Source organism: Caretta caretta, chromosome 1 (assembly GCF_965140235.1).
Source record: "Caretta caretta isolate rCarCar2 chromosome 1, rCarCar1.hap1, whole genome shotgun sequence".
NCBI lineage: Eukaryota > Metazoa > Chordata > Testudines > Cheloniidae > Caretta > Caretta caretta.
The window spans coordinates 110887856-110903546 of NC_134206.1; the positions used below are offsets into that span (position 1 = coordinate 110887856).

At 46.6% G+C, this 15691-nt stretch overlaps 1 protein-coding gene across 1 annotated transcript in view; it reads right to left on the reverse strand.

Moving 5' to 3' along the window:
• TUBGCP3 (tubulin gamma complex component 3) overlaps nt 1–7159 on the reverse strand; it is a 122250-nt gene extending 115091 nt beyond the window's left edge. The window contains exon 1 of the mRNA XM_048855426.2: nt 6933–7159. Within this exon, the coding sequence (XP_048711383.1) occupies nt 6933–7008 (76 nt within the window). The 5' untranslated portion in view covers nt 7009–7159. The remainder of the gene's footprint in view (nt 1–6932) is intronic.
• Between the last annotated feature and the right edge of the window lie 8532 nt (nt 7160–15691).

Genomic DNA, 15691 nt, shown 5'->3' on the forward strand with positions numbered 1-15691 from the left:
TTTTTTTTCAATCTCCCCAATGCCTAAACATTTTCTTGACTGAAAGCTTTTCTTAAAATTGGAACTAAAAATGGTTATGCTTCCCATATTGTATATGATTCTTTAAATCAGCGATTCATCTTGCAATGTAGTAAACAAGCCTATTTGAAGAAGGCTCCTCTGAGTTCATCAGCAACTAGAATAAACTTTCCTGGAGGACCTTTTCCCCAGAGTGAATTTCTTGCCAGCTTAACCTACCACTCATATGTTTTCTTCCCTTGACATACGGAGATCAGTTTTATCTCACAGCTGAGTTACACATTTTCACTCAATATCTGTAAGTTCTCTGAAAGCCCTGGATATAAGATGCTACAAAATGTATCAGAGTACATTACTGTATGCAACATAATGTATTATACTGATCATCAGCTACAGATTTTTCCTTCCCTCTAACCGCAAGGACACACCACAGATTAAAGGAGCTAGCTGCCCAGTATACAGCTAGAGATCATAAGCAGGCATGAATTCTATAAATATCTAATCTGAACAGGAAGACTAACTCTACCTGTATATCTCTGGGACAAAAGTTATTAGAGCAGAATTCTAAGAGTCATTAATGAGATCTCAAAAATCTAAACAATCACATCAGTGAAAATGGCCTTAGAAATAGAGGGAAACATCATCTTAAAGACTTCAAGCATGTTAGTTATTTAAAGAACAGGATACCAAGAGTTGAGTCTTTAGGTAAGACAAGTTTTCCGAGAAGTGGACTTGACAGAACTGGAAAATCCATAAGGTCTGCCAGCTTTGCCTCAGTTAATACACTTTTGGAGTTGCTCCAAGACACTATACTGGTTGACATTTCCTCATATTTTTCAAGCTGTCCCACAGTCCAAATCCCACTAGACAGAGCATCTTACATGCCTCATAGAGCTAGAAGTTTCGATTGAAGCATTTACGTGACACAGATGAATTACTGAGAGAGATTTTTTTTTATAAAAATACAAAGGAAGTGACCAAATAGTAAGCTTCTTTATGCTGGAGCTAGATCTACATAGACACACTGAACCAGCCCCAAAAATACTAGGACAGGCACTGGAGTCTCATGAAAAGAAAGTCTTCAATTCCAAAAAGGCTTGCCAAAGCACCCCTGAAAATAAAGGAGCACTCATAGCTACTGCCTGACCAAAAAAAATGGGAAACTGGACTGAACTGCAAGGAATGGAGGAGTAAATTTAATAAGTAATGCTCTTTCCCTGGTTACCAAGGAAAGAACTGAGTGACATGTAGAGAACAGTACTGATCTCAATAAGGGGCTGTCTTACACAGCACAGATAATCACTGCCTGCAACCATCAAAAAAACCTTAACTAACTAAGGAAGTAGTTGTTGTCTTGTGCTAAAGATCAAGGACCCAAAAGTGACAATTCTGTACAGCTCGTGTAGTTAGAGCAATCTCTTTTCCAACTGAAATTTCAATGGGAATTTTAGACAGGGAATTTATAGCTACATAAACTGTTTTTTGTCCACGACACTGGAATTAAGTCCCCTAATTCTGAAAGGTGTAGCCAATTATTTTTTTTTTTTTTTAAAAGGAGTACTTGTGGCACCTTAGAGATGAACAAATTTATTTGAACATAAGCTTTTGTGAACTCCAGCTCACTTCATTATTCAATTATTTTAGTTTATTATTCATTTATTGTGTGATGCTATCATTACCATGTCACATTATATATAATCATTGTATGTTAAATATAGTTAAATTGTAGAATTATAGAAGTATAAGATTGATCAGTATTTAGACGGAATAATCATGTATTAGATATCTAAGTAAGAAAGGCTGAAACACAAGACCTGTAGGCTGAGGCCTGCAAGATTTTTAGCTTAGCTATTTTAGGCCTTGGAGATAAGAAATGCTGAGATAAGTAAGGGACAGAAGAATAACCTGATGGCCTAAGATTATGGGAAAAGAGATACCAAGTGGTAATACTGAGGAAAAAGTAGCCAGAAGATTAATTTTAAAAATCACAAATGCTGTAGAGGCACTTCTGCCTTCAACGTGTTTCTTAACCACAGGATACAGGTTTCAGAGTAACAGCCGTGTTAGTCTGTATTCACAAAAAGAAAAGGGGTACATGTGGCACCTTAGAGACTAACAAAGGTATTTGAGTATAATCTTCAGTGAGCTTTCTGTAGTTATAACTGGTGCATGGTAACACCCATTGTTTCATGTTCTCTGTGTATACAAAATCTCCCCACTGTATTTTCCACTGCATGCATCCAATGAAGAGAGCTGTAGCTCACGAAAGCTTATGCTCAAATAAATTTGTTCGTCTCTAAGGTGCCACAAGTCCTCCTTTTCTTTTTGAGGATACAGGTTGTGCATCAGTGCTAATAAGAATAAAGAGAACCTACATGACCTATAGAAATTGGGGATCCCTTAAGTTCTAGGGGACACCAGACCAATAAGAAAAAAAGACAGCTGACACTTTCCTGTACATGCACAGAATGTAGGGATAGGCAGAATCGTATTATACAAATGGGTTGCCCAGAGCGGGAAAATAGAATTTCCTATGGGAGAACTCCAGCAGGAACCATCCTTTTATTGATGATCATCAATCCATGAGACACCCATCACACCCTAACACTATCTAGGAGGATGTATGTCTGTAGTTATAACTGGTGCATGGATATATCTAGGACAGGGGTGGGCAAACTTTTAATTGTAGGCAGGGCCATGAATATAGGGCTGGGGCAGGGGGTTGGGGTGCAGAAGGGAGTGCGGGGTGATTCAACAATACCACTTGTTGGCAGGAACTGTCATTTAAGTACTGCCAAATTTACTGAACAAGATTTAACGAGATCCCCAAACAAGCTAATATAACCATAGATTAACAATAATATGATTCAGTATATTACAAATCCTCAACACTAACCAACTAGTATAAACCGCTCTGAACTATGCTAACATGCTTGTACATATTGACTTTTCAGTCCTAAGTTCTGGAATGTCATCTTTTTAAAAAAAGAAAAAAGACATTTGATATTTTTAGTAAAATATTTCCTTCCAGCTCAGTAGCCTGGTGGCAGCAGAGGGCATCACCAGAGAAAATGCTAGTGTGACACCTGAGTTCACAACGCTAGTTATTGTTGAGTCCATATTTTTTTCTAAGCTGTATTTTAGGGCTTATTTTTCAATACATACATTAGAAGTTCTTGTCTGATCTACCCTGGAAGAACTCTGTGGCAACTACAAAACTGGGGAAATTATGACATTACAAGAAACTTGTACATGTTCAATTGAGAGAGAAGGAATTTCAGTAAAACTGTTTTGATTACACAGGTTTTTTGGATGTCTCTGTTAAGGATTCCATACATTCAACCCTTCAGTTAAGGTATGTAAACTCAAAAACATTTCCCAGACACCCCTCAAAAGGCCTTCAACAAAACCAGGGAAAGTTAGACAGGACATTCCCAGTACTTTAAGAAAAACAAATGTACAGCCCCTCTTTCCACACACACTACTGTTCAGGCCTTATTTATGTATCATGAAGATGATAGTAAGTACTTTGCAGATCATCTTTTAGTTAGAGCATTACTCGTAAAGAATTCTGTCCAAAAAACAGGTTAATACCCACATTGTTGTTATATTCAGGTATTAAGGTCATACAATACTTATAGCAAATCTACAAAGAGTGAAACTTCCAACATATGAAACTATTCAAATGCTAGTAGTACAGTACATTTGTTGAAATGGATATGACTTGAGAAGTTGTAGATATTACAAGACAATACTATCGAGACTTTAAATAGTACATTTGCCCAGTTAGCAAATAAATTGTTTTCTCTGGCAAGGTGAAACTATTATGGCAGTTGGAAAAAGGGGACAATGCATGAGTGTCTCCTTCTCATCTCCCTCCGACTACACTACAAACTTACATTGGTATAACTACATTGCTCAGGGGTGTGAAAAATCCACACCCTGAGTGTCACAGTTATACCAACCTAACCCTCCTGGTGTCGAAAGCACTATATCAACAGAAGAGCTTCTCCCACCGACATAATCCACCTGTGCGACAGGCGGTGGCTAACTACACCGACAGGAAAAGCTTTCCTGTCAGCACAGTAGCATCTTCACTGAAGCACTATACCAGCACAGCTGCACCACTGCAGGGTTTTAGGTGTAGACATGCCCTAAGCAGCTGCAGACAAGGCAGGGACTCAGCCTCTAGCAGCAACTAAGTACTTAGTACTACTGATTAAAGCCTGGGGGCAGCCACACAAATCTGTGTAAGTGAGATTGGGTCGCATGTGGCCCAACTAGCACAGAGCTGTGGCCCAGCTCAGCTGTGCGCTGAAGGCCAGCCCACGTGGCTGGGTCCGGGTTCCCAGCTGCCCAGCACAGTAGGATCCGAGCTGCCCCACCATCCAGCGCAGCGGGGTTGGGGTCCGGTCGGGGCTGCCGGCCAGCCCCACATGGCAGGGGGTCCGGGGCGGGGCCTGGGCTGCTGCTGCCCGGCCACTCAGCTCCTGCGGCCCAGGTAACACACTGTGGGTCGCATAAGTAAGTTGAGAACCACAGGTCTAAGCCAGAGGTGGGCAAACTATGGCCCACGGGACCATCCTGCCCAGTCCCTGAGCTCCCGGCCAGGAAGGCTCACCCCCATCCCCACCCTTGCCATCTTCCCTCCCCCGCAGCAAAGCCGCCACATGGGCAGCGAGGCTTGCACCCTCCCAGGCTTTCAAATAAGCCTGTCCTGCCGCTCTGAGTGGCATGGTAAGGGTAAGGGGGGGAGGGGAGGAGTTAGATAAGGGACAGGGGTCCCGGGGGGGGAGGGGAGTTAGGAGACAGGGGAGGGGTTGGATAGGGTGTGGGGTCCTGGGGGGGGTGGTGGTTAGGGGCAGGGGATCCCAGGAGGGAGTAGTCAGGGAACAAGGAGCAAGGGGGGTTGGATGGGTCGGGAGTTCTGAGGGGAGCATTCAGGGGGTGTGAAGTGGGAGGGGGCAGATAGGGGGCGGGAGCCAGGCTGTTTGCGGAGGCACAGCCTTCCCTACCCAGCCTTCCATACCGTTTCGCAACCCTGATGTGGCCCTCAGGCCAAGAAGTTTGCCCACCCCTGGTCTAAGCCCTTATAAAACCTCATTCAGCTGATGGAAGAATTGCTTGACAGGATAGGAGCAAAGAAGAGCGTATGTGATGGGGAAGGGAGGAAAATGAGGACAGGGAATTGATGGAGAGGGTTGGAAGTGCTCTCCTTATATATTTCTAGGAACCAAAAGAGAGAGAAAAAAGGTATGTCCTTCCCCATGGAAGAAGAGAGTAATGAGCCGCCCCATGCCCCATCTTCCAGGGGGGAGCATCTCTCTCCAGAAAGCAGCTTTTTCTTTTAAGGCCACGTCTACACTAGAGAGCTTACAGCAGCACAGCCCTATCAATGCAGTTGCACCACGGTAAGGTCTCTCATGTAGTCACTCTATGCTGATGGAAGAGAGCTCTCCCATCGACATAACTAAACAACCCCCAACGAGCAGCGGTAGCTACGTCAGCGGGAGACGCTGTCCACACTGGCAGTGTCTTTTTTTCTTCCCATACCCCTGAGCGACATAAACTATACCAACAAAAGAGGTAGTGTAGACATAGCCTAAGAATCAGCAAGAGACAGTGGACTTCAAAATTTTACACCTACAGGCCAAGGCTCTGTATGCTGCCAGGAAGCACCTAGCCCCAGGGAGCACAGCCTTTCAGCTCGGTGTCTAGCCAGCAGGCAGCTAGCCCATCGCTCCAGCCCAGAGCTGGCTGTTGCCAGACCCAGCACAGGCCATCGGCAGGGCAGAGCTAAGCTACAGGAGCGGGCTAACACAGCAGGGTGAACATTCTCACAGAAGAGGTAAGTGGGACACACCTTCAAGGCAACCCCCAGGGCAAAAGCCAAGCACACAGCAGTTGACAGCGTTTTATGGCTGTCCTCAGGCTCTGAGCAGCAGAATTAAACTAAGCCCTGGTCTACACTACACGTCACTATAAGTACATCACTCAGCAACATGGAAAATACACCCCTGTGCAATGCAGTTATACTGATCTAACCCTGAGCGTAGACACTGCTATGTTGACAGGAGGCCTTCTCCCATTGACATAACTACAGCCTCTCAAGTTGGTCTACACTATTGCTTAAATCGATGTAACTTACATCACTCAGAGGTATGAAAGACATCCTTCCTAAGCGATGTAAGTTACATCGACCTAGGGCCGGTGTGTTCAGCATTTATGTCGGCAGAAGACGCTCCCCCGCCAACACAGCTTCCACTTCGGGGTAGTGTAGGCTTGCCCTCAGGGAGGTGGAGCACTTACACCGACTGAGGAGAGTCTTCACTGAGCGCTAAAGCAGCACTGCTCCAGTGCTGTAAGTGTAGACAAGTCTTAAGTATTTTGCTGCTGTTGCTAAAGGCTGAATCCCTGCCTTGGTTGCAGCTGCTTGGAGGGAGAGCAGGAGACTGAGACACTCCCGGGTGTCCCCTTTTCCCCAACTACCACAGCAGCAGGCAAAGGGAAGTTTCGCTCTCTCCTCTGGGGAAAGTGGGGTCTCTCTCCTCCCACTTCTGGCGCCTCGAAACACACAGGGCGAGCACGTCCCACCCTCTCCATCTATTTTCCCTGGTCTCCTTCTCCTCCCCTTCCCCAGGGCCATGGCACGGAGCAGGCTCTCAGCCGCCGCCCCACCCCTCTCCCTTGGGGCAGGGTCTCCATCAGCCGGCCCACGCCTGCCTGCCGCTCAGGGCGGGCACGGCCCCGCTACTCCAGTGAGGAGCAAGCTGACAGCAGCAGCCACCCGCCCCCTCCCCCCGCAGAGCAGGGGGCCTAGGTTTCAGCCGCGGGACGCCGCGCGAGGCGGCTCCCCGTTGGGCTCGCGCTGTCCCGCGGGCTCCCGGGCGGGGGTGGGGGGCGGGGGCTGTTACCTTCGCTCTTGCCCAGGATGCGGCAGCACAGGTTCTGTAGCAGAACGTTGGGGGATTTCTGATCCGGACACGCCATCCTCACCCCGGGGCGTGGGGAGGGGGCGGGGAACCTCCCTCTGCAACAGCCCCGCGCGCGCGCGCACGCCCTGCGCCTCACAGCCTAACGGCCGCCGCCTCTCATTACCTAGGGCGCCATTTTAACAGAACCCGCGGAAAGCAGCAAGCGCCCACAATGCCCTTGTGCGCTGGGCGACCCGGAGCGCGCAGCGCCGAACACCACCCGCTCTCCTCACACAGCCCCGGCGGAGAGGTTCCGGGGCACAAAGTGACCGCCGGTCCTCTCAGCCAGATACTGACCCCAGACCCACACGTAGAGCCCGATACCATCGCAGGGGGCGGCGAGGATTAACACAAAAATCAGGACAGGAATATGCAGATCTCCCCGCCCCCGTCCCCTCGAATGCTGATGACAGGTTTTTTGTTTGTTTGTTTTTTTTTTGGGGGGGGGGGGGTCTACAAGGCCCCTGCCAGACCCAAGACTCTCCTGCTCCTGCCATGGTGACACCCCAGCAGTGTTTCAGGCTGTCACCCGACCTGCTCTATGTCGTCACCAGCCTCACGACCACCCAACGATGTCACCGAGTTATGTCATGCTGCAAATGAGGGCTGGCCAAAATACGGCCCTTCCAGCCACCAGGAGATTGCAAAATGCCAAGACTTCTGTTTCCATCCTGAACTGGGATGAAAAATCAAAAGCTCCGCTGCCCTCTCCAAATGCCCTGTTCCCCAATTGCTCCCTGCAGCTTAGCAGTGTGATTTTTATATTATACATTACACCATATTTCATAGAAAAGTTGACATTATAAATCTTACTCTAACAAACATAGAAAAGAAATATTTTGATAATTTCCTGTCACACATGCTTGTTATCAATTCACCGTCCTGTGGAACATTTCCATTTTTTGGAATCAGAATTTTCTGACAGAAAACTGTCCCACTGGAAAAATTTCAACTTGTTCAATGCAAACAAGGTCGTGGCCTAAAAGAAACCACCATATGATGCCTGCACTGCTTGCCCTTGAAACAGATGCAGGATCTGATGGAGATTTGCAGCCTCCATAATCTCTGGAGTTTGGTCTCCACCCTGGCTAGGTTCCACTGCTTAATCATGATGTTGAGTATGTAAGCAGTGTCAGGATGAGCTCCACCCTGACATCTGGTGGTGAGGTGTGACAAGTTGTGGAAAAGAACTTCAGGGGCCAATCTCATGGCTCTAGACTGTTCTCAATGGTATCAGATGACAGAACGAAGAGTAATGGTCTAAAGCTGCAGTGGGGGAGGTTTAGATTGGATATTAGGAAAAACTTTTTCACTAAGAGGGTGGTGAAACACTGGAATGCGTTACCTAGGGAGGTGGTAGAATCTCCTTCCTTAGAGGTTTTTAAGGTCAGGCTTGACAAAGCCCTGGCTGGGATGATTTAACTGGGAATTGGTCCTGCTTCGAGCAGGGGTTGGACTAGATGACCTTCTGGGGTCCCTTTCAACCCTTATATTCTATGATTCTATGATTCTATGATTCATTTGCATAGGCACACCCACCCTGCCTAGAATGAGACCATAGCTGCCCAAATGGTCACTTTGGCTGCTGTGGGATCCCCAGTGTCTCTGTTATTGGGGCAGGAAGAATAAATTGTTATTATCCTGATTATGGGAACTGTGCTTGGAACTGTACGTGGCCTTTTGTAATGATGGAGGGATTCACCATCATCTAAGTAGCACTCGCTAGGCAAGGGTCATGGGTTCCAATACTCTGTGAATAGAAAGAGGCTAGGGACAAGTATTAATACTTGGTGGTATGAGCCCTTTGGTGAGGGCCTTACATACTAATTGCACTTCCTTCTCTCTCCACTGTGGAATATCAGAGCTAATTTTGATTTCATTAAAAGTCTAGTTATAGGCTGCTGAGCTCACTTTGGGCTAACAGTTCACCAGCATTGAGGATCCCCTACTACAAGCTGAATTCACCTAAGAGCTGAAATCACTGAGTATTGTGTTAAGTAGTGGGGGAACCTGAAGATATATTGTGGAGCAGTTTGCGGGATGGCTGGAGTGCCTTATGGACAGGCTCGTGAAGCAGTTTGACACGGAGCAGTTCATGGATGGCAGGAGCTGCTCGTGGGCCGCGGAGCGCAGTTGACCGAAGGAGTTCGTGGGGTGGCTGGCAGAGCGGAGCACAGCTGAGCGAACGAGTTCGTGGGGCAGCTGGCGAAGTGGAGCGGAGCTATGGGGCGGTCAGCTTCAGATCATGTAAGGTGCCTCTTACCCCTGTCCCCATCTCCACCCAGGTTGGGAGGTAAAGCTCCGCAGATAAACTTTTGAACTCTGGGGCTGCCCTGACCAGGGACAGAGACTTTTGGGTCATTGGACTTTTGGGACTTTGGGTGATTTGGGGTTGCTGGACTCAAGAACCAAAGGGAAAGGGCATGCCCCAATTTGCTTGGGGTGGGTTTTTTGCTCATGGGTTGTGTTATGAATCCTGTTGGTGGTGTTTCCCCAACATAATGCCACATTGTTTCTCTCTGTTATTAAAAGGCTTTTTGCTACACTCAGACTAGGTGCTTGCGAGAGGGGAAGTATTGCCTCTTGGAGGCGCCCAGCGGGGGTGGTATATATTTGTCCCAGGTCACTGGGTGGGGGCTCGAGCCAGTTTGCATTGTGTTATTGGAATGGATCCCCTAGATATTGAACTCGGCCCTTGTTGCTGCCAACTCTGACGGGCAGAAGGGTTATAAGTAGAAAAAATAAAGAGACACTGGGAAAATTTTATCATTTTGGAGGGAGGTGGCTGAGGATGTCAGGAAAGGGGGAAATGTCAGGCTTTTCATTTTCCTCTTGAAGGCAGGTATGCATATGTGTGACCCCTCCAGATGGGTTACGGGCCACCACCTTGATCAAAATACTAAGGGCCCAAGCACTAAAAGCAGGAGTCTCTACTTGAGCTAATGAGCAAGCTTCTCTAGCCAAGAGCTGAAACAGACCCACAGACTGTGTCAACGCAGCAGAGGGATGTCACACATAACACACACTGACACATGGGTTACATGTTTATATTTGCAAAATGCTGCTTGCGTGCATCTGTGGTTAAAAGAAGACTAAGGGCCCACTCCTGGAAATTCTTACTCATGTGGTCTTTACTAAATTATAGAGGGAGGAAGAAGTAACCCATATATTTACATTACACAACACTTTGTAAAAGGTTCTTGTGACTAGCTTTTGAAAATCTCTAACACTTCTATCATTTGCAGCAGGCCTCTGAAATTCAACTTGGAGAAAGCTCTCAGAATAGAGAAGCACCTTTCCTTTTTCCCCTGAAAATCTGTTCACGTTTAACGGAGTTATAAACTGTTAAAAATCACCATTTCCCTTAGCACACTTACATTCCATAGGAACATTTTGGGATCATATCAAAATAATAATTGAACTTGAACTAAATCCAAGATTGTGTTCAGGCCACCAAAGCAGCAGCAATAGCCGTCACTGTAGCAGTGGTGAAGAAGGAGAGGGATGGCTGGGCTGGGCTGGGCTGTCCCCCACCCCTAACCCTGAGCTGGCACGGCACATAGTCCTAGAATTCCATCCTCTCCTCAGGTGGTCCCACATAGGACAGAAGCTCCTGCAACTCCTGTAGAGATTAGAAAGAGATGGACCAGGCTCCCATGACCACCCTCTGGAACTACCAGAACATCACACCTGCCCCTCCACACCAGGACAACAATTTTCTCCTGCAGCCAGTTAATGTAGTTATTGCCATAGCTCAAGTGCTAACAGTCTGCTCTTCAGTGCTGAATGTTCAAGGTCTAAAACCCTGCTGATAATGCATGATATGGGAGTTGTTACATTTGTACGTAATAAAAATGTTTTTAACTGATTCTTTAAAAAAAAATCTATAAAAATGATATAAAGGAAAATTATGTAGTTGCAAAGTCAAGCACTCAAAAGTTAGGAAATGCCATTGTTGTAGTTACCTGTGCAACCTTAATTCAGCTCCCTTATGTGTATGCATTATGGTACAGTCTTTAGTTAGATGATCACTTATCACTTTTTCCACAATCTTTTTCCTCTTTCAGTGCACATGATGGATGCACAAAGAGGTAGAATTAATGTTGAATGGCTTATCATAAAACTGGCATTTCCTGACCTTCAGATGTTTGACTTTGTAATGTAAATACATTTAATCTATCAAGGCACATGCGGGTTACTCATATACCATATAAAGGACATTGACAATACAGTGCCAGGAAACATTGTTGCTTCACAAAATCTTTAGATCCCAAGGAAACCCAACAACTAGCAAACATTTTGTTACTGACATAATTTCAGTTTGTAAAATGGACACACTTTAACTATAACAAAAAGAACGAGGAGTACTTGTGGCACCTTAGAGACTAACACATTTATTTGGGCATAAACTTGAAGTGGGCTAAAACCCACTTCAAGCTTATGCCCAAATAAATGTGTTAGTCTCTAAGGTGCCACAAGTACTCCTCACTATTTTTGCTGATATAGACTAACATGGCTATCACTCTGAAACTTAACTATAACAGTTTCTGCTCCTGTTAATCATTTCTAATTATGACTATTATATAGGTCATGGCTCTAAAGCTAAAAAAAACATCATGGAACAGAATAATAAGAACACACTGTTAAAATGCACATACTCATGCATGAGTGAACACACATGCAATTACCCATTTAGGTTTCCAACTCCTAATCACAACAAAACCATATTCTTTGTTTATGATTCTGAAATATCATAATGGGTATCATTATAATTTATCTTTTGTATTACCATAGCAGCTAGAAGCTTCAGTCATGGACCAAGACCCCATTGTTTTAGGAGCTGTACAATCACAGAACAAAAAGACAGTCCCTGCTCCACAAAAGCTTATGATCTAAGTATCAGACAAGAGACAACAGATGGATACAGACAAACAGGGGAGTACAATGAAACAATGAGAAAATATTGGTCAGCTTGATAGACAATGGTCTCAACATACCAGCAGCCTAACAGTTGCCAAGTTTTTTAGGCTTCACAGCAAAGGAGAGTTTTAAGCAGGGTTTTGAAGAAGAATAATGTAGTAGCCAGGGGCGCCAGAATAGGGATGCCAGGGGGCCATGGCCTTCCTACTTTTTGAAAGTTTACAGGCCTGAACTGTCCACTTTTTGATATGGCCCCTTGGCCCTCGCCCCTCCCCTTCCCCCCAAGGCCCTGCTCCATCCCCACCAGGCAGGCAGCTGGAGCCTGGCCAGAGAGCCCAGGCAGCAGGGGGCGCCGCGCCATGGACCTTCCACCTGCACAGGCTGGGGGGGCGGGGGGCTGAAAGCAGCCCCCAGCTTGTGTCCCCACCCCTGGGCCTGCCACTTAGGGAAGGCGGAGGGTTTGCGGCTCCTCACAGCTGCCTGGCCTCGCAGCTCTTACCATGGCTTGGCTGCAGCTCTGAGGCCCCTTCCCCCAGTCAGAGCTAGGTCAGGGTAAGAGCCACGTGGGCAGCTGTGGGGACCCACAAACCCTCCACCTGCCCTGGGTGGGGGGCCCACAGGGTTGGGACACGGGCTGGGGGCTGCTCTCAGCTCCTCCACCCCAGGTAGGTGGTGGGTCATAGAATCATAGAATATAAGGGTTGGAAGGGACCCCAGAAGGTCATCTAGTCCAACCCCCTGCTCGAAGCAGGACCAAATCCCAGTTAAATCATCCCAGCCAGGGCTTTGTCAAGCCTGACCTTAAAAACCTCTAAGGAAGGAGATTCTACCACCTCCCTAGGTAATGCATTCCAGTGTTTCACCACCCTCTTAGTGAAAAAGTTTTTCCTAATATCCAATCTAAACCTCCCCCACTGCAACTTGAGACCATTACTCCTCGTTCTGTCATCTGCTACCATTGAGAACAGTCTAGAGCCATCCTCTTTGGAACCCCCTTTCAGGTAGTTGAAAGGAGCTATCAAATCCCCCCTCATTCTTCTCTTCTGCAGGCTAAACAATCCCAGCTCCCTCAGCCTCTCCTCATAACTCATGTGTTCCAGACCCCTAATCATTTTTGTTGCCCTTCGCTGGACTCTCTCCAATTTATCCACATCTTTCTTGAAGTGTGGGGCCCATAACTGGACACAGTACTCCAGATGAGGCCTCACCAATGTCGAATAGAGGGGAACGATCACGTCCCTCGATCTGCTCGCTATGCCCCTACTTATACATCCCAAAATGCCATTGGCCTTCTTGGCAACAAGGGCACACTGCTGACTCATATCCAGCTTCTCGTCCACTGTCACCCCTAGGTCCTTTTCCGCAGAACTGCTGCCTAGCCATTCGGTCCCTAGTCTGTAGCTGTGCATTGGGTTCTTCCGTCCTAAGTGCAGGACCCTGCACTTATCCTTATTGAACCTCATCAGATTTCTTTTGGCCCAATCCTCCAATTTGTCTAGGTCCTTCTGTATCCTATCCCTCCCCTCCAGCGTATCTACCACTCCTCCCAGTTTAGTATCATCCGCAAATTTGCTGAGAGTGCAATCCACACCATCCTCCAGATCATTTATGAAGATATTGAACAAAACCGGCCCCAGGACCGACCCTTGGGGCACTCCACTTGATACCGGCTGCCAACTAGACATGGAACCATTGATAACTACCCGTTGAGCCCGACAATCTAGCCAGCTTTCTACCCACCTTGTAGTGCATTCTTCCAGCCCATACTTCCTTAACTTGCTGACAAGAATACTGTGGGAGACCGTGTCAAAAGCTTTGCTAAAGTCAAGAAACAATACATCCACTGCTTTCCCTTCATCCACAGAACCAGTAATCTCATCATAAAAGCCGATTAGATTAGTCAGGCATGACCTTCCCTTGGTGAATCCATGCTGGCTGTTCCTGATCACTTTCCTCTCATGCAAGTGCTTCAGGATTGATTCTTTGAGGACCTGCTCCATGATTTTTCCAGGGACTGAGGTGAGGCTGACTGGCCTGTAGTTCCCAGGATCCTCCTTCTTCCCTTTTTTAAAGATTGGCACTACATTAGCCTTTTTCCAGTCATCCGGGACTTCCCCCGTTTGCCACGAGTTTTCAAAGATAATGGCCAATGGCTCTGCAATCACAGCCGCCAATTCCTTCAGCACTCTCGGATGCAACTCGTCCGGCCCCATGGACTTGTGCACGTCCAGCTTTTCTAAATAGTCCCTAACCACCTCTATCTCCACAGAGGGCTGGCCATCTATTCCCCATTTTGCGATGCCCAGCGCAGCAGTCTGGGAGCTGACCTTGTTAGTGAAAACAGAGGCAAAAAAAGCATTGAGTACATTAGCTTTTTCCACATCCTCTGTCACTAGGTTGCCTCCCTCATTCAGTAAGGGGCCCACACTTTCCTTGGCTTTCTTCTTGTTGCCAACATACCTGAAGAAACCCTTCTTCAGTCTGTGATTCCTAGCTCACTCCGGCTTCCAGCTTGGCCAGGGGTGGGGCAGGGACGGAGCCACAGAGGAGCAGGGGGCCCCCACACATTTGGGAAGCCTCCACCACGGCTGAAAGTAGCTGTCTTGACGTTTTCTGGGAGCTCCTCCCAAGTATGAGGGACAGCATAGGAGAAACCATAAAGTTGCTTGTTCAAAAATTTAAAAAGAGGGCAATGGAGGCTGGAGTCGACATCTTGATAGTGAGTGAGAGATGATAGGGTGGGTATAGGTCACACAGTTAACACCTGTGACTAATTGAAAGCAAAATTAAAGTGTTAATTTTTTAACGTGTTAATTGCATACCTGTGGGTGGGGTGGGAGTCATTGGTGGTGGGGAGGGCTGAATCATCAACCCCCAGCTCCGTGGGTGGCAGGGGGGAGAAGAAGCCCCAGCCCGCAGCTCCAGAGGCAGCAGAGGGGCTGAAGCAGTCTCAGCCCGCAGCTTCCCGGGTGGTGGGGGTGAGCCCCAAGAGCAGCTGAAGCCCTGAGCCCCAAGAGAGGCTGGAGCCCCCAGCCCTACACCCTGAGAGCCCCACGCACCACAGACGGCTGGAACCTCGTACTCCATGCCCCGAGGAGGGCTGAAGCCCAGAGCTTCCAGCCCTGACCCTATATTTGAAAATTAGAAAAAAAACCAAAATATTGAAATAAATGGTATTCTAATATTGTTTAACAGTGTGATTAAAAACTGCAATTAATCACAATTAATTTTTTAAACCTTGTGATTAATTTTTTTAATCATTTGACAGCCCTAATAATAATAGCTTTTGCAATTCTTGAGTAGGTTGCATTGCTCTGAGTGCAGAGAACACATCAGTGAACACAGATAAATACATATTTTTAGAATGTCTACAGTGACTTAGAAGGAAATTTAATTTATCCAATAGTAGGTTAAGCGGTGACTTGATCACAGTCTACGAGTAACTACATGGTACTTGATCATTTGATAGTAGACATCTCTTTAATCTATCAGAAAAAAGTATCTCATTGGAAGGTGAAGACTGATAAATTCAGACTAGAAATAAATCATAAAATTTTAAAACAGCAATGGTAATGAACTATTGGGACAACTTACCTAGAGATCTGACACTTCCTCAATCTCTTGAAGTCTAAATCAAAACTGGATGTCTTTCTGAAAGTACAGTATTACTGAAGTTCAACCATGAGACATGGGCTTGATGTAGAAACTACTGGGTTAGATTCTTTGGCATTATCTCCTGCAAATGTAAACAAACTTGTTTTTCTGTGTGATTGGCCGAA